Source organism: Fragaria vesca, linkage group LG5 (assembly GCF_000184155.1).
Source record: "Fragaria vesca subsp. vesca linkage group LG5, FraVesHawaii_1.0, whole genome shotgun sequence".
NCBI lineage: Eukaryota > Viridiplantae > Streptophyta > Magnoliopsida > Rosales > Rosaceae > Fragaria > Fragaria vesca.
This window is the reverse complement of record NC_020495.1, coordinates 3,587,307-3,605,618: the sequence shown is the minus strand read 5'-3', so window position 1 is coordinate 3,605,618 and position 18,312 is coordinate 3,587,307. Positions and strand designations below refer to the sequence as shown.

General features: G+C 39.2%; 2 protein-coding genes and 3 non-coding genes across 6 annotated transcripts in view; 1 reads left to right on the top strand and 4 right to left on the bottom strand.

Moving 5' to 3' along the window:
• The first annotated feature begins 346 nt into the window (after positions 1 to 346).
• On the top strand, positions 347 to 419 carry TRNAR-ACG. The gene has a single exon. It is a non-coding gene; the product is annotated as a tRNA-Arg (tRNA).
• A 33-nt stretch (positions 420 to 452) lies between these two features.
• Positions 453 to 2,769, bottom strand: LOC101293487 (GDSL esterase/lipase At5g14450-like). The gene is made up of 5 exons (XM_004298949.1): positions 2,269 to 2,769; positions 1,725 to 1,934; positions 1,450 to 1,622; positions 918 to 1,188; positions 453 to 800 (listed from the first exon to the last, which is right to left on the bottom strand). Exons 1-5 carry the CDS (start codon positions 2,549 to 2,551, stop codon positions 529 to 531), a joined length of 1,209 nt encoding a protein of 402 aa, XP_004298997.1. The 5' UTR covers positions 2,552 to 2,769; the 3' UTR covers positions 453 to 528.
• A 475-nt stretch (positions 2,770 to 3,244) lies between these two features.
• On the bottom strand, positions 3,245 to 6,890 carry LOC101293198. Its single transcript, XM_004298948.1, has 5 exons — positions 6,178 to 6,890; positions 5,728 to 6,120; positions 4,072 to 4,287; positions 3,727 to 4,029; positions 3,245 to 3,636 (listed from the first exon to the last, which is right to left on the bottom strand). The coding sequence occupies exons 1-5, from the start codon at positions 6,888 to 6,890 to the stop codon at positions 3,612 to 3,614; spliced, it is 1,650 nt and encodes a 549-aa protein (XP_004298996.1). The 3' UTR covers positions 3,245 to 3,611.
• A 4,650-nt stretch (positions 6,891 to 11,540) lies between these two features.
• Positions 11,541 to 13,009, bottom strand: LOC101292896. Of its 2 annotated transcripts, none has more exons than XR_184618.1 (6): positions 12,658 to 13,009; positions 12,511 to 12,564; positions 12,260 to 12,312; positions 12,099 to 12,171; positions 11,846 to 11,899; positions 11,541 to 11,712 (listed from the first exon to the last, which is right to left on the bottom strand). It is a non-coding gene; the product is annotated as an uncharacterized LOC101292896 (transcript). The 2 variants fall into 2 exon arrangements; XR_184619.1 differs by having other exon boundaries at positions 11,570 to 11,723.
• An 881-nt stretch (positions 13,010 to 13,890) lies between these two features.
• LOC101292700 overlaps positions 13,891 to 18,312 on the bottom strand; it is a 6,439-nt gene continuing 2,017 nt past the window's right edge. Inside the window, exon 2 of the transcript XR_184617.1 lies at positions 13,891 to 14,343. This is a non-coding gene — a transcript (uncharacterized LOC101292700). The remainder of the gene's footprint in view (positions 14,344 to 18,312) is intronic.

Here is an 18,312-nt window from a genome sequence, read left to right as displayed (position 1 = left end):
AAAATAGAAAGAAGTATATACAATTAGAGATAAATTCTGATGATTAATGTATATTTTTTATTTATAGTAAAAAACAGTTAAAAAGCATACCAATTAATGAATTTTAATGAAAATATTTATGAAAGTTTCAAATCTAATAATTGTGGGAGCCCTAGACACCAGCCTAGTTGGTCTTGCCTCATGGCCACTTTTAAAGTTGTCTTTGCGAGCACTCTAGCTTTTTTCATGAAGGGATCTTTTTTTTTCAAAAAAAAAAAAAAAAATAGAAGGGATCTTTTAGTTTCACAGTTTCAGGGGTAATTTCATTCTGCGTGAAATAGTAAAAGTTAATAGAATCCAGCAAAATGACTTCATGGCCCAATGGATAAGGCGCTGGTCTACGAAACCAGAGATTCTGGGTTCGATCCCCAGTGAAGTCGAACTTTTTTATTTTTTATTTATGTTTCAGAAATTTTTGCTAGTCACGCAGATGCTGCAAATCAGAAAATAATGTACAACATAAAATCATATGTGGGACTATAACACAGGTCATTTCTGGGAGGAATCGAAGTATGGATGTTTTCGACATGCTTCAGTGATCGAAACTGGAGGGTCTGAGAATGAGCCTTCTATAACTCGTTTGGCTACCCATTCGTTAGCAGCATCCGAATAGTGCACACTATCCCAGCTAATGTACTTTGAAGGATTGCTACAGGAGCCACCAAATACTTCAGTGCCATTGGCAGTAGTAGCATTCAACCCGCAATGGTGAGGAGAATCACCTTGGCTTCCGCAGCATTGACCTACAGGATCAATAAAACCTGAAATGTCCAAACACAACGAAAATAGAGGTTTAAACTTTGAACACGCCAAAAAGAATGATATACAGAATGCTACTTTCAATTTTTATATGTAGGCACAAAGAAGAAGAAGCTTACCATACTTCTCTGCTTCACTAATAAGTGTGTATTTTGCTGTATAGATATCAACATAAGTAAGAACTGCATCCGAGAGCTTGGCTAGTAGATCAAGTACTTTCTCCTTGAGCTGTCTGTTGAACTCTTGCGCCACCTCATTGTAAGACTTCAAACAGTCACTCTGGTCCAGGTCACTAGGTTCTGGCTGTGTATGTGCAAGAACCAGAGGCAAGCAACCGAGTGGACCTGTGTTATGGATCCAAAATATTCTACCACCTTGTTGGTATAATTGCTGCAAAACCACAATCTCATTATGCTGTTTGAGAATATAATCTGTTTAGTACATCAAAGTTTAAACAGATATATGGCTAGGCAATCTACTGAACATCAAACTTTCATGTTATTTACATTTTATCAAATTCATGAAGCAACTACATAAGAATCTATCCTCATAGTAACCGGTTTACTGCTCTGATCAACTGAAAGGTATACCCCAAACAGGCAACATGACACAAGTCATATAACTATATATTATGCTTATGAAACTTGGTACCTCTATTGTCAAAGCTAACTTAGCAGTCATGTCAGAAATGGATGCCAGCACTTGGTCTACCGTCTTCCACCTTAATCCAGCATGAATATCGTTTTGTCCTATGTCTACGGTGTACAATGCCTTCGAGAAGTCCTCTGGTCTGGGGATGGTGGCGCTGACATATGAGCTTTTATCTGAAAATCAACCACAATTGAGTGCAACATAACCTCTATGATTGAGGTAACTCCCTCAACTCCATATCACAAAAAGGTTTGTTTTCAGCAAATGTCTCTAACCTTGACTAATAACCTCTTTTACACGAGCTTTAAGCTGCGCAAACTGCCTAAATTGTATGTCAAGAGAGATGGGACTAAATCTTCCTTCAAACATCCTTCCATCTAATGGCAAGATTGTAGATCCTCCAATTGCAAAATTTGCTCCATGACGGAAGTTTGCTCCAACAGAATCAAGATACGCACTCAAAAATGGCAAACCCAACTTCTGAGCTGCAAGATTGCCAAATAGAACATTTAGATCCCAGATGGATGAATTATCCTATGATACAAGCAACACAAAGAGAACATGCTAGAGAAGGTTACTACAAGGCTTAAAACTATTTATGTAAGATTCGAAGTTTGAACTTTTATTAGGTCATGAAAAGCTACAACTCGCTTTCATTTCAGCATCATACATGAAAAGAACCATACTTATAAGATACTAAGAATCATTACATACAATATGCACTTTAAGAAATTGCATAAAGAAGAGCATCCAAGACTTAAAAACCATAATCCACACTTGTACCTGCACCAGTCCTATAACAAAAGCTGACATACTAACCTATAAAATCGATCATGAGACGCCCATCAGAGATTCTTCCCGAAGGTTTGCCAAAGAATGTATTGCCATAGGGAGAAGGAAGCCGATAAAACACAGCTGATAAAGCACCTGTGTCGGAATTTGAATCACCAAAGTTATAGATTGCCGGGAAGTGACAACCACTAGAATGAATCTTTTGGGGTCTGAGGCCCAAAAAAAGTGAAAGTACACCGACCAAAACAACTCCAACTGCTACTGCTTCCGCACTCCTCTTCAATCCCCAGTTCTTCCTAACAGGGTCCATATCACCCTCCAACTGGTTCTGTCACACCCTTCAGCAAACAAGAAATATATAATAGTGTGATGAAATTCTGAGAATCACACCGATTCAATAAGTACAAATCAAACAAAGCTGAGGATGAGATTTTAGCTTGATCAATAGGTCAAGGTGGTTGTGCTTCTGTTTTGTAGTGTGAGTTGAAGAATCTGATGTGGAAGTTCATAAAATCTGAAGAGGGAGTCGTGGGTTTAAGGTCAGCTGGTAGTAGATGTACATGTAAACGATGAATATAAAAAAAGCCATCGTGAAGTCATCGTCATTACTATATTCAGGTTTCATTGTTTAAGACAATGCCTTCCTCTTTCAGTTTGGTCCTCCCTCCGACATCATATATACATTTGCACAATGAAACAGTGTCGGAATCGTAACTTACAAACAGAACAGTTTTCTTCAAAACAGTTTTGTTTCTTGAATGCCTTTGTACGTAACAGCTTCTAGTAACTCCCAAGTGATCGAATGCGTATAGGTAAAGTAAAAGTGGTGATCAAATTGATTTCGGTAACAAATAAAAACATACAAAAAAATTACCAGGGAGTGGTGCGCTAGGCGTGTTGGGAAAGCGTGGAAATATGAGGATGATTCAGGGTTTAGATGAGAAACAGGAACCTGTTTTTCTGCTGTATTATAATAGTTGAGCATTCACACAACAAAAGGAGAGAGAGAATCGGTCTGCTAGAACCTCCAGAACAACAGAACCAAATCATCTGTATAACAGTCATCACAAAAGTAGTCTAGCGAGTCCCATAGACTCAGAGTTTAGTAAAATTGGATCCTAAGATCAATAGTCTCCTTGATATAAGACAGACAAAAGAAAAAGAAGGGAAAATTGCAATTTTACATGGGTTCAAAGATGTAACAATAGATCAAGGCAAGAGCTTCTCCCGATGCCAGTAATCAATAATGCTTTGTTCCATTTCCCGGAGCAAAATGAAGAAAACAAAAAGAGAGGCGCCAAAAATTATTTGATTCTGCTTGTCAAAGGTAGAAGATTAATTCAATGAATCCATAGACAAAGTTGTGTTGTTCACCATCTCTCTCTTGAACTTGACCTGTCAAATAACAAGGTTCAAACATCATGTGCCATTTGAGACATTCATAATCAAGCTCCTAAACACACACATATTAAAGGGAATCCTCACCTGTGGAAATCTCTGTTCCCTAGAAATCCTCCTTCCCTGCTACCTTGGAATCCTCCTTCACGGTTACCTTGAAATCCTCCTTCTCGGTTACCTTGATATCCTCCTTCTCGGTTACCTTGAAATCCCCTTTCCCTGATACCTTGGAATCCCCTTCTGTCATCAGAAGGCCTTCCCCACCCATCTCCTTTGCCATGTGATCGTGGTCTATCCATATATTCCATATTTCTAGAATCTTCAAATGATCCAGACTGAGAAGGTGTTCTATCGAGAAAACTGCCAGCCCGGCCTGCCCCAGACCCAGGCCTGCCTGCTCCGGACCCAGGCCTGCCCGCTCCGGACCCAGGCCTGTCAATGGCTTTCTGCCCAAAGCGAACTTTGTCATCCAAATCTCGGATCAGCAACTCCAATTCCCTTTCCTTCTGAGCCACAATATCATGTAACCTTGGCTGGGTGGCACTAGACTCTTGCACAGTTTCACTGTTCACGTTATTTATTGATTTCAGTTCCTTCTTTAGGCCATCTATTTCATCTTTTAATCTTCTTTCCTCTTCAGTCTCCAGCCTGCAAAATTTTTTCCGTAAGAGCTCAAGAGCACAAACCTCCATAAATGAACAGGTTACATATAAGCACGCAATCCCCCAAACAGAAATGAAGACAAGACAAATTAGTAATACGACTTAGGATTTAACTTACTACTTCACGTATTCCCAGGATTATCTTTAAGGCAACAGTCATTAGCATTAATATATTTGACCACCGATGTTATTCAAAGCTCTCATGCTTCCTCAAGTTGAAGTAGAAAGAAAAAAAAAAAAACCTCACACCAAGTGTCATTGTAATTATTCTATGATGAAAACACAAGCGCATAAAGCTAATCTCAAATTGAGGACTGTGATTGTCTACCAATAAACCCTCATGGCATCTTTAGTACCCAGGGAACTATTAGCAATTATGTTAAAATGCCACGAAACCAATTCCCAAACCATCATGCAAGTTCGCCCTACTGAGTTGAGGATTTCATTACAAGTAAATTCTCCAAGTGTTAGTTCATTATTAAATGGGAGTATTTATAAAAGCACAGAGCATTGAATAGTTAAACAAACAAGCATCTAATTAAAATATAAACTTGAAGAAGACACCAAGCTAAACAAGCCTAACGTCCCCATCGACATTTCTTTGCACAGTGCTCAGTATATCCTTCACCACAGATGGCAAAAAGAAAAAGAAACACCAAACGCTCTATACAGAAGCTTGATAGCCGAACAATTGTCTAGAACGATAAAGTGGCATAGTCTAGAACGATGAGTGGGAGGGGTATAACAAGTCCTGTATAAAACAATAAAGCATATAAACTGAAAGATGAAATATGCAATGGATATGCCAAAGCCAACACACGAGGAGGTTGAGACCCCTAGGACAAGTACTTCTTCATGTACATACATGATACATGTTTCTTCCTAAGTTGGGAAATATGGTCTCCAGGAACAAATAGAGTGATTGTCTTCTGTCTCAGTTCTGGTTAGGTACAAGCCTGTGGAACCAACTCCCACACAACTTATCAGTTAACATCTCAGCGCACACTCACTTGAAGTCCAACAAAACTCGATATATGTACCCCAAAAGTGGTCAAATATTCTCTAAGTAATAATTATTATGACAGATTATTGCAAACCAAAGACTGGGGGCATTAAAAGATAGAAGAACCAAACCCAGACAAAGTAACAATTGAAGTCAGCAAGAATATGAACAGGTCCAAAAACACTGAGGAACAGCTTCATGACAAGCTATTATATCACAGACCTTTCAGTTTATAAAAGCACTCAAGTTTCAAATAATGGTTCGGTTTCCAGTTCACTATATCCAAAACTACACAGATCATCTCCACTAAGATACTACATTGACCCTCTTTAGACTCAAACCATTACATATATATACATAATGCAAAGCACCAAAGCCACCTCAACTGATATACAAGCATATAAATAAGAATGCAAAACATACCTGTCAATAGCGCGATGCTCAAACTGCTGATCAATCTTCCTCCAATCCTTACCTTGCTCCTCCAGCAACACTTCCCTTGGCTTGGCATCCCCAAAAGGGTTTACTTTCGGCCTCGGCTTTACCACATTCTCAACCCCATGCATCCCCGGACCCTCAGACCGGCTCGACTGTGCACTAGTAGGCCGGCTCGAATGCGCACTGGAAGGCCTACTCGTCTTTTTGGCCTCAATTTCAGAGTCCAGCTTCTTCCAATCCAACCCCTTCCCAGCTAAATTCTCCTCTCTAGGCTTCGCTGTTCCGAAAGGACTCGCCTTATTGCTCTTCACCACCTGCTGAGGCGCCTCATTCAACCCTACATCTTTCCGGGCATCCAAAACCAACCTAGGCCGCTCTCTCTCAACCCCACCACCACCAACACCAACGGCAACACCTCTTGCCCAGCGATCAGGCTCCGGGCCCGAATCGCGAAACCCGGACCCGAATGTGGATGATCTAGCCGGAGGACCAGGCTGGACAGGCCTTTTCCCAGCGCCCCAGTTATCAACCTCGTCAGCTCTAGAAAAGCCACCACCAATTGCGCCGCCTCCAGCGCCTCCGCCTAGGGAGCCGTACCGGTTCTGCCCCCGACCGGAATCGAAAGACTGCATAGGCTTCTTAGCGGAGGCCCAATTGTCGACCTCGTCAGCCCTAGACGGCAAATCCAAATCTGAAGCCCTAGAAGGCGGGCCCCTCCGGTCGTCGTCGAATCCGCCGTATGGTCTTCTCCCGCCGCCTCCAGCGCCACCCCAGGACCCGTCGGAATCCTCGCGGTCCCTGCCCCGACCCGGATTGGGGCCGCGGCTGCCGTAGTTGGAGAAGCCGCGGCCGCCGTACTGCATTTCCTCGGCGGAGCGTTCTTTAGGGCCGGTGGGGAGGCGGAGCATCTCGTCGGGGGTGAGGCGGGTGGAGCCGGAGGTGGGGCCGGAGGAGGAGGAGGAGTAGGCGGCGCTGTTGAATTCGGAGAGGGAGAAAGTCATCTTCTTCTTCTTGGGCTTGGCGCTGACGGCTTCTTTGAGGCTAGGGAAGCTCTGGGACTCGGCGGCTTGGGCGGCCGCGAGCTCCTCAGCCTCGGCGCGCTCGGCCTCGGCGGCCCAGGCGCCGGCACCACCCCAGGGTTTGGACATGTTCGACGGTTAAGCGAGCGAGAGATCTGAGAACCAACAGCAACGAGAAAATGGACCAGAAAAATTTGAAAACAGAGGAAATAAGATACGGAGTAGCATTATATTATAAATAACAGAATCAAATAATAATAATAATAACAAGGCGGGGCTCCGTTTTGTGAACCCGGGGCTCCGGGAACAGCGAAGAGGAGGGAAAAATGGGGGTTCGTGGCGTGGGAAAGAGAGGTGGGTGTGTGCGCGTGGCGGTTGAAATGAGCTGGGACCCGCCGATGAGTGGAGTTCTGGGCCGTTGATCTTTGTGTGTGGGAATTTGGAAAGGTGGTGTGTCATGTGTGTGAGTTGCTGGGCCCACCTGCAGGAACCCGATGCTGTTTGACTTCTGGGTAGTTGACGGTTGTGATGCCCTCGTTGATTTTGTTTGTCATTGTAAAGTAGACCCGGGCACCGATTCTGATTGGCTGGGGTATATATATTTTCTATTTTGTTTCTCATTCTTTTAAAGCTACTTTGTGTAGCTTGTAGCATGTATCTTTTTGTTTTCTTTTTTCTTTTTTTAAGTGAAACATTTCTTCTTCCTTAAGCAAAAAGAATGGAAAATATCGGTAGTGTCTCACTAATTGTACTTCATTTAGTCTATAACCTTTTGGATGAACTTAATGCGACTATTCAATCTATTATCGATCGATATGAGCAAAAACCTAACGCTTTGGATATTGTAATGAACGACATAACATTCAGCAAATGACTGATGTTTTCAGCAACCGGTGTAGTGAATTGATTTAGTAATTCTTAGTGAGCATTGTAATGACTGATGTTTTCAGCAACCGGTGTAGTGAATTGATTTAGTAATTCTTAGTGAGCATTGTAATGACTGATATAACGGTTAGTCAGTCACTATGATGTTTTCATTTATTACTTTAGTGAATTGATTTAGTAATTCTTTATTAGCATTGTAATTGATATAATTAACAGTCGGTCGATGACTGTGATGTATTCAGTTATCGGTTTAGTGAAGTGATTGAATACTTCTTTATAAGCATTGTAGTGATCAATATAACATCAGTCAATGACTATGATATTTTCAGTTGTCGGTTTAGAAATACATTTTAGTAATATCACACAATTTGCACATCAAGTCGAACTGGTTTCTGAGCCAATATAAATAGGTAATTGATACACATATTTGAATACAATCTCTTTTGTTATTTTATATTCTCGTTATGAGAATCACATAAATGTATAAATAGACTTAAAACACACCTAAACACATGCTTGGTCTTTTGCTCAGATTTCATGTCCTATCCGGCAACATGCCCTTATGGCATCGTCATCAGAGAGAGAGAGAGAGAGAGAAACGGAGGTGGTTACAAGAATAACCAAATGCTACTAATAACCAAATAACTAATAGTATGTGTAGAAATGTAGAATGATCTATTGTTCCCATTATAGTGCCACAACAAGTTATACACACTCTAGCTCAATAGAGTACTGAGTTATTAAACCTATACCAATTAAAACTAGAAGTTGGTTAGAATACATCGGGTATTTTTGAGCCGAAGCGGCTTAGACGACGCACTGCCAACGTGGGAAACTGTAAATCACATGTTGAAGCCGTCAAGCTTTTCCGTCTGTTGACTGTGAAATGCAAAAAAAAGTGAAAAAAAAAAGTAGAAGGCAAAGTGAAAAGGGTAGGAGGGTATTTACCCAATGGGGTTAGTCTACTAGAAGCATGTTAGGCTGCAAGTGGGGCGGACGCTGCAAAAATTCTCCTAGCAATAAGAGGTCCTTGGTTCGAACCCCAGCTTCTGAAAAACATCTCTTGGGGCTCGACTACCATTTTTGTACCAAAAAAAAAAAAAAGGGTAGAGGGTATTTGCATAGGTCGCACGCCTTCTGAATTAGGTTGGTATCCCCCCTTATTTTGGTGGTTTTGGAAGGGTTGGATTGCGATTTGTAGTAGGCTGAGCGATGAGGGTTGAACAGTGAAGAAGTAAACCAGATTGAGTGAAATGGTTGATTGAGCGGGGTGACGGAAAGGGAGTGAGGAGATCGAAGCAATTGACTATTCTGGGCATCGAGAAGAAACTCAGATCGAGTTCCATGGTTCAACAGTGAGCGGTTGCTCCTTCTTCTTCTTTTGTTAGTGCTGAGAAGAAACTCAGACTGGCGGCCTCTGAATCGCCGGCATCGAGGTTCGGATAATCTAAATTACTTGCGTTTTTTGTTTTGCAATTCTGGTGAGATATTAACAGTTGTTGTGAACTCTAGTAATATGGGTTGGCGTTGATCGTTTTGCACTAGTACGAATCTATCTTTCCTAGTTGGGTTTTTTCAATCTCCAATTTGGGTAAAGTTTTAGTCTTTATTTTGTTAAACTTAGTCATTGATCAATTTGATATGTTTATAGCATTTGGGATTTTAGTAAAACAAAGTAGCTGTTGTTCAATTTGGACTTAGCTTTTCGATTTTAGTGTCTTGTTTGGATTCTGTATCAGTTGTGTGGGCAGTAGCTCAAGCAGCAAAGCCTGTGGAGAATGAAATTGCTTTCAAGAAATTGAAAGATGGGTTGCTTTCAGCTATGTCTGGGTCTGTAAAGAAAAGTAAAGAATCGAGTGGGTTTAGTCGTCCACTGGCTCTTTTCGTACTTTATCATGACGGTTGCCTCCTAAGGTGTGTAAAATTGTTTTTCTTTCTCCCGTTTGTTATTGATTTCGAGGTTTGGATCAGTAGGTTTGATAATGAATGTGTGATCTTTGTTGCAACACTTTACTATTTTTGGTTATGCTCGAAGTAAGATGGCTGATGCAGAGCTAAGAACTACGGTTAGCAAGACGCTTGCAGTATTGACTAGAGGTGAGCTTTGCTTCATTCTTGCTTTTGTGGAATGAGGTTGCATTGCTTGCTATGTACGATGTGAAAGTTTTAACAATTTGATTACTATTCTTTTGTCTTATGTGTCAATATCTGGATCAGGAACAACAAATGAGTTTGTATCTTGACAAGCATATATGTTACATTTTTATATATCGTAGTATAGAGACATATTTACATGATAATTTAAGACCATTTGTACATTTCAGGTCAAGAGAATAAGAGATACAATATCTACCAGATGAGCTTTTGTTGTGGGAAGGGATAATGCCTTGAAAGCAAGGAAAGTGCATATATTGGTTATTCATCGAGTTCTGGGAAGCCTTGTAAGACTGAGGAATCACAAAATAATCAGTCTTTTTTTGGTGAAGGCCTTAAAACCAACTAGAAAGAACCGGTGAGAAGTTCAACATATCAAATTTGTGTTTATTTGATAGCTCAAGCTTTTGTTTTTGTAAGATACTACTAGACTTTCCACTGGTTTTTGGATTTTAAGTCGGGTTGAGTTCTTATTTATTATTATTGTTTTTTTCCTTCTAAATTGAGTAGTAAAGTAATGCAGGAGGTTCAACGCAAGAGGTTTTAATATGTTGTTTAGCTTAGAGGTTATTTAGTATTGCTTGTTAATGCTTCTATGAGCAAAGAATTTTGGAGCAATGCTTTTGTGATTTTTTTCTGGAAGTGTGTGTTGAGTTAGCATGAAATCATTATGTCGTACTTGGTAATGATCAAATTTTGGCTTTCATCTGTTGTAGTTGGCATTTTCATTTTCCCAAGCCTATGATCAGTGGGCTGGATCATGGGATTAGGACATTATTTTGATGAAGACCAATTGATATAGTTTTTATGCAGTCTAGACCACAGAAGAAGCATTGCACCATAAACATTTACAGTGTAATGCACTACTGTTTTATTGGGCGAAAGGATTGGTGTGAAATTTATTTAGTCTTCCTAGGCTTTGTGATTTGGCTAAAGAGACCTGAGTCTTTATTTACTGTAAGATTCTGTAAATTATGGGTGGTTGATGTAATTTCTATATAACACGGGGCAGCTGTGTTGTATTTGAATTTCAGCAGAACTTGGTAACTCCTATTGATCTGAAATTTTGTGGCGTTATACTTCGAGGCTTTTAATATGGAAAATCTTTTGTTTTTTGATAAGGCGGTTGAGTTAAAATGATTTTCTGAAGTCCAGAGTTCTGTGATGAGACTCTTTTTGTTTTATGCTTTGTAGCATGGCTGATTTCCTTATTTTATTTCAAATTAACAAAATATTTGATAAAATGAAGAAGAATTTGAGCTTTATAACTACCAAATTGATCGGCCATGGAACATAAACATACCAACTCACCTCTCTTAAAGCAAACGCCCTTTATGACACCGAGAACGAAAAAGTACTTGTTCAAGGCCTTCATCCTCATGCATTTTGATTGCTTTTGATACTGTTCAACCACTCATCAGAACTAAAAAGGTTGAGATAGATCTCAAAGCTATATTACAAAAGAACATTTTGAAGACAAAGAAGCTGGAGCAACAATCTAACAAGATGAATAGATCACTTAAGTTGGCTATGGTGTAGACAAGGTCAGTATCATTTAGTTCTGAGTCATCAACTCTTCATGGAAGGCAGTAAATTTAGGGTCCTCATGTAAAACATCCAGAAATCTTGATTAAACTTCTGTAAAAATCCTTTTTCCAAAATCATAGGTTGTGTAATCCCAAATTCTTATTAACCTGACAAATGCTCATCAAATGTTGCTTGCTTTCTTGTCTGGGCAGATAATGTCTATGCAGAAAAAAGCTGGCAATGGAGAATAAAATGGGACCTGAAAACAATACAGTTCTGATCAACTGTATTAAAACTATAACAAATGAGACTTTACCATATCTTTCACAGTGAAATGCCACCATAAGTCCAACTTCAAGGATCAACTTTCCCATAGCTTTGAAGGCTACAAAACAACTTAACATTAATAAAATTTTATACATTACATAGATCAAGAAAGGCAAATTATCATAAACCAGTTTATGACCCATATGGTTATCCACTGATGTTTTACTAAAAGGCAAGAGTAAACTACATACCCACTTCAAGTTCTGGCAACTCATGTTTAGGCTGATCCACAATATGATGGGTACCTACAAGGACCATGAATGAAAACCTGAGCAGGATTAGGTTATCACGTTCTATCTACTGAATCTGAAAGTTCACGACAAGGTTTGACACTGCTTAACAACTTGCAGCATAAAAAACTAATGGCCAATTTATCAATCTTGTTGAACCATCAGAATTCCATGAATTCTTCACTTTATGAGTAATGTTCAAAGAATATTTTACCTTTGAATTAGAGCCTCATCTGTTGTTGGTGTATCTAATATCGGGTCTGCATAGAAAGAGCCTTTTAGCATATCTGCAAAATAAAAACACAAATTACATATCAGTTACTTGATCAAGTAATTGTTCCAAGAGTTTTCAAAATCTAAACAGAATAAGTTTACCTGGCTTTCCAGATTCCAGCTTTTCCTTTCCATGACTCCATCCAAAATTATACCTGCAAATGGACGGGGTAAAGAGTACTCAAGCCATACTGTACATCTCTGACGAAAACTTAAAAGTTGAGATGATCAGATGAAACTTCATTTTGCTTGCAGGAGGTTTAAAAATCCCACTACTGTGTAAAGAAGGTAGGAATGAAGACAAAATCATGGCACTAACATGCAAGCATAGCTATGTCTCTGATATGCATTACCTACTAACAGGATCTTCGAGTTTCTTCTTCACCTCTTCAGGGAGATTGGCCAGCCTGATCAAAGACAAGAAAAACTCCTTATAAGAAATGCCAAACTCTGTTGGGAAATAAAAGTTTTAATATAAAAATTATGTCGGGAGGTTACACCTTGGTGACAGACGTAGAAGATTTCTTCGCAATGATGAAAATCCAGAAACCTTCACAATTCACACATCAAGGACACAATTACAAGGATAGCAATGAGGAAAAACCTATCAACACCACAGTCTTACAGCTACTAAGCAATCGTAAAGCAGAAAATAATTGCTCAGGAGCTACGACCATCTCCATATCACACCAACTACATGTGAAATCTACATCATGAACAAAGTACATTCCCATACGTATGCGTCTTTATGCAACGTGTATTCAGCCTATAGTGATCCCAAACTCGCAAACTCGAGAATATTATAGCAATTAACATAGTAGTAGTGATTAAAACAGACAATTACCTTTATCCAAAAGAGCAATACAAAAATGAGAATATAAAACAAAGAGATGATAGGCGTGACGCAACCAATCACTTACATCAGTGACGGATAGAATCCCTAACCCGTTCGGCTAAACTCCTACCCAGTGCATGGTCCCTTGTTCCCATCATCTGTCTTTCCAGACAGACATAAGATTCCACAATTTCATGTAAACTCAATCATGATTATTCATAATGGCAAAGACCAAAGAGAGCTGCAGAGCTGGAAAAGTAATCAATTGTAAGAATCCGTACCTTATCAGCAATTACTTTGTTTGGCAGCCTTCTGCTTCAGCTTCTCCAGCCTCTCCCTCTCAATTTTCTTCAGAAAAAAACAAACCCTAAAATTAATTCCAAGACAGATCGAAAGAATAAAGCAAAGGCGAATTGGGGTGCGTACGTTCTCAGCAGCGCGTTCCTCCTCGCTGAGAACCTAACGGGAGCGAGTCAACAAGGCTAACATATTTATAACCAACAAAAACCTTACCAGACCCAATCCCAGATACTCCAAGAAATGAAAATTGAAATTCAAAAAAGTTATCAAGAGCAACAAATGAACACAGACTCAATTCCTCAGCTCAGAAACCAAGAAGGAGATTCGATCTGAGAATTACCCACCCGATTGAATCCGGGCTTCAACACCCAGGATTTGAAGAAAGGTTTCAACCTGATACAGACTCTTTTCTCTCGCCTCACCTCTCATTCATTATTTCGTTTTTTTACCCGGCTTGGACGGCGCCGTCCGGTGATAATACTCCCGGTGTATTCTAACCGACTCCCGCTTTGTACAAATTTGTTCATTTTCCTCCGTTTGGGAGCAGTCATGTTGAATCATCTCTCTTGCAAATATTCCTTAATTTGAAACCATATAAATGATAAACCAACCAAGATACCTAATTCATTAAAATTTACACTGAAAGTTGTAGAAATACATATATATTGCGCAACAGAACTTAATTAAGAGTACTGGCTAGATAAATATCTTCTTTCCTTTGTAAACAGCTTATAAATTATGACATCAAGCTGCCGTGGAGAAAGAGCTACTACGTATACATAAGGACTCGGGGCATCAATTATTGTACTGATGAGATATGAGTAAAGGACTCGGGACCTGGGAGATTCATCTGATAATCACTCTGCATGCTTCTGTATATATGGAAAACCTAATAACGCCCTTAGACAGTGGGTTTATTCGGAGTAGTAGTACCATAGTCAGTGATGACAGCCCCACCGAAGAGTCGCGCTGCCTCGTCAGAGTTGATGGGCCGCTGCTGCTGCGGTGGTTTTGGACATTCATAGACTTTCTCCTCCTCATTCGGGTTGTCCTGACGGCAAGGAGTGACAGTAGTACTTGGTTTAGACCGTGCCTGACGAGGAAATCCTAGACAATTTCCCATGGTAGAGATATTAGCAGAAACAAGTACACTAATCTGCTAGTAGCTAACTAGTTTTGCTTTGTTGTATTGTTTTAGGCGCGCCAAGCTCCATTTATATAGAAATTTCATCTTGACCAGTACGTTTGAAACCGTGTTTTCTCTTTAAGCTTTAAGGGTCCACCCTAAGCTTGTAGATCGATGGTCACTTTCATTAGTTCTAGATTTAATCTGTTAGCTTAATGGGGTGGTGGGTTGAGAATTATGAATTAAGAAAATTTTTCAGGAGCGCAATGTGCATATGATATATGATCAATTACAAACAACGCCAGTTTAGCGTCTTCTTCTCCCTTCTGATCCCCTCACTCACACACAGAGAGAGCCAAGGTCCGCTTGCTGAGGATGGCACGCTTAGCTCATCTGTGTGATTATTTCAGCAAGTGGAAAGGAGCATCTTTTTTGCCTCTTGGCCCTGAGAAAAGTAGCTAATCTGTTGTTTGCAAAGCTAATTTGTTCTTTTTTTTTTGGTAATGAAAGCTAATTTGTTCTTGTTGGATAGATTCACACTTCTTTGTTGAAATCTTCAAGAAAAAGTAATTTAATTGCCTGTGTATTTAATAATTTAATTGCAGATAATTTTTTTTTAATGCTTAGATCGTTTCACACATATATCAATTTGAATGCTCAGATCGTTTCTCACAAAAATCTGTTTGAACTAGCTAAAAGTTGTTCACTGATCTCCTATTTCATAAATCAATTACGATTTTGAATATAGGGTGGGGCCCATGTAAACTATTCGCACGGACTTTTTTATTCGTGTGTAATGAGCATTAGCCTCCTCTCTGGAGAGCACGGATAGCCATTTTGTGAGTGTTGCGTGACTAATAGCTTTTTTCACTGAAATCCGTGTGAGATAATCTTATTTCACACAGATTAAAATATGTGTGTAGCCTTGTTTTTCTAGTAATGTAGGGGTTCGAGCATAGATACACACACATATAGATAAATAAAGTCTCTAAAAGTGGATTTCATTCCAAGAAAGAATCATATGCATGTAGCATGTAGCTTGTAGCCTTCTTTTTTTTTTTTTTTTTTAAGTGAAACATTTCTTCTTCCTTAAGCAAAAAGAATGGAAAATATCAATAGTGTCTCACCAATTATACTTCATTTAGTCTATAACCTTTTGGATGAACTTAATGCGACTATTCAATATATTATCGATCGATGTAAGTAAAAACTAACGCTTTGGATGTTGTAGTGAACGACATAACATTCAGCAAATGACCGATGTTTTCAGCAACTGGTGTAGTGAATAGATTTAGTAATTCTTAGTGAGCATTGTAGTGACTGATGTAACGGTCAGTCAATCACTGTGATGTTTTCATTTATCAGTTTAGTAAATTGATTTAATTAGTAATTCTTTATGAGCATTGTAATCGATATAATTAACAGTCGATCGATGATTGTGATGTTTTCAGTTATCGATTTAGTGAAGTGATTTAGTAATTCTTTATAAGCATCGTAGTGAACAATATAATAGTCGGTCAATGACTGTGATGTATTCAGTTATCGGTTTAGTGAAGTGGTTGAATACTTCTTTATGAGCATTGTAGTGATCAATATAACGTCGGTCAATGACTGATATTTTCAGTTGTCGATTTAGAAATACATTTTAGTAATATCACACAATTTGCACACCAAGTTGAACTGGTTTATGAGCCAATATAAATGGGTTAATGATACACATATTTGAATACAATCTCTTTTGTTATCTTATATTCTCGTTATGAGAATCACATAAATGTATAAATAGACTTAAAACACACCTAAACACATGCTTAGTCTTTTGCTGAGATTTCATGTCCTATCCGGCAACATGCCCTTGTGGCGTTGTCATTAGACATACACACACACATAGAGGGTGGCCCTGGAGCGAGATCAGTCTGAGAGAAGGTCGCATGGTGGTGACGGCGTGATTCAAATCGTTTGAGGGAAAACGACGACTAGTTGGTAGGCGGGTGGCATGGGGTTGGGTGCGATAGCGGAGGCGGCCTGATGTCTTAACAGCAGCGATCAGGCGCATGTTTAGGCTAGTTTGATAGAGGGGGTGCAATGACAAATCTGGTTTGACTTGTGAGAGAGAAATATGACCCCAAGCACTCTACATACGTAGTAATATCAGTGAATAATGCTGGTCAGTTTCAAGTTCTCTTTAGGCTATATTGGTTGTGTTGATTTGTGTGATTATCCTTTTGAGCATTATAGCTTGACCTCAATTGACTTTTAAGTGTTGTGGGAGAGAATTTAATGTAGTATGCACTACAAATTCTTCGGAGATATCAATTGAGATCCTTAATTTTGTTAACAATGTTCTTTTTCTTCAAATAGGGGTCCTTGACACCACCAACACTTAATTTTGTCATACTTAAGTTATTGAATCTTAAGGACAGTGTTGCAACTTTAACCTTCTCAATATGCTTGAACACTGTCCCTGGGGCTCAATATCCTTAAGTATGATGGTGTTGGTGGTGTCATAGACCACTATTTGAAGATGGAGACCATTGTTATCAAACTTAAGGATCTCAATATAGTTCTCCTTAAAGAATTTGTAGTGCATACGACACTAAATTCTCTCTCACAACATTATAATTAATTGAAGTCGAGCTATAATGTTTAATAAACACACTACCAGAAGAAAGATTTTAGCCGATGAACCAAAAAAAACCAGGCCGACGAATCAATTTTTCGTCGGCTAAAGTACTTTAGCCGACGAAATTTTCCTTCGTCGGCTAATTTATATTCTCGTCGACTATAGTGAACTTTAACCGACGAAATTTCGTCGGCTAAAGAATTTATTTCATCGGCTAAAGTCTGTGACTTTAGCCGACGACTTTAAACATTCTTTAGCCGACGAGAATAAATTTCGTCGGCTAAAGTTTTTTATATTCGTAGATCTGGACAGCAGCTCATCTGAGAAAAAAAAACGGGAGAAAAAATTTGGGTGTTGTTGAAATCTGTCCATAATTAAGAAATGAAGCTATATATAGGTACGTACATGTGTATATATGTTGATTTTGAGTTTTATTTGAGTTGATCGATTTTGAGTGTGATTGAATTGATAGATTTTGAATACGTTGGATGTATATATATATATATATGTGTGTGTGTGTGTGTGTTGATCGATTTGGTTGATGATTTAATAATATATATGCAGTTGTTGTTAATAAGTAGTAGATATATATATATATATATGTTAATTAATTTATAATATTGTGTTGATGGTATGAAGTTGTTGATGATGATTTTGTGATGATGTTGATATATATAATATTGTTATGTAATTATTAATTAAGTATATCTATATATATATGTGTTAATTAATTTGCACTACCAGGACAAGTACTTTAGCCGACGAAAAATTTTCGTCGACATGTTATCCTAATTCGTCGGCTAAGACCTTAGCCGACGAGCCTTCGTCGGCTATAGTGTCGTCGGGAAAGGGTCGTCGGGAAAGGGTCGTCGGTGATCGCTTTAGCCGACGAACCTAAAAACTGTCGTCGGCTATTGTCCAGACTTTAGCCGACGAACTATTTTTTGTCAGCTATTGTTCCAGACTTTAGCCGACGACGTCCTGTGTCGGCTATACTCTCAGACTTAAGCCGACGAACAGAATATTCGTCGGCTTTACTCACAGACTTTAGCCGACGGAACAGAGATATTCGTCGGCTAAAGTATATAATTAAAATATTTAAAAATAACTATAGCCGACGACATAGAGTCTGTTTCGTCGGCTTTAGTAGTGTTTAGCCGACGAAACATGCCATAATTTGTCGGCTAAACCCTTCGGAAAAAAAAATTTAACTATAGCCGACGAATTGTGGCATGTTTCATCGGCTATAACGCCATTCCAGTAAAAAAAAA

Bases quoted from the DNA above. Each gene is read 5' to 3' on its own strand.
- LOC101293487 (XM_004298949.1), bottom strand. From the start codon at position 2,551: ATGGACCCTGTTAGGAAGAACTGGGGATTGAAGAGGAGTGCGGAAGCA. The intron at 1,623-1,724 runs GTTAGAGACATT...GTTGATTTTCAG, and splicing joins AAAAGAGGTTATTAGTCAAG to ATAAAAGCTCATATGTCAGC. The intron at 1,189-1,449 runs GTACCAAGTTTC...GTGGTTTTGCAG, and splicing joins AGTTAGCTTTGACAATAGAG to CAATTATACCAACAAGGTGG.
- LOC101293198 (XM_004298948.1), bottom strand. From the start codon at position 6,890: ATGTCCAAACCCTGGGGTGGTGCCGGCGCCTGGGCCGCCGAGGCCGAG. The intron at 6,121-6,177 runs GCCTGATCGCTG...TGGGGTTGAGAG, and splicing joins TTTCGCGATTCGGGCCCGGA to AGAGCGGCCTAGGTTGGTTT. The intron at 3,637-3,726 runs GTGAGGATTCCC...GTTATTTGACAG, and splicing joins GGGAACAGAGATTTCCACAG to GTCAAGTTCAAGAGAGAGAT.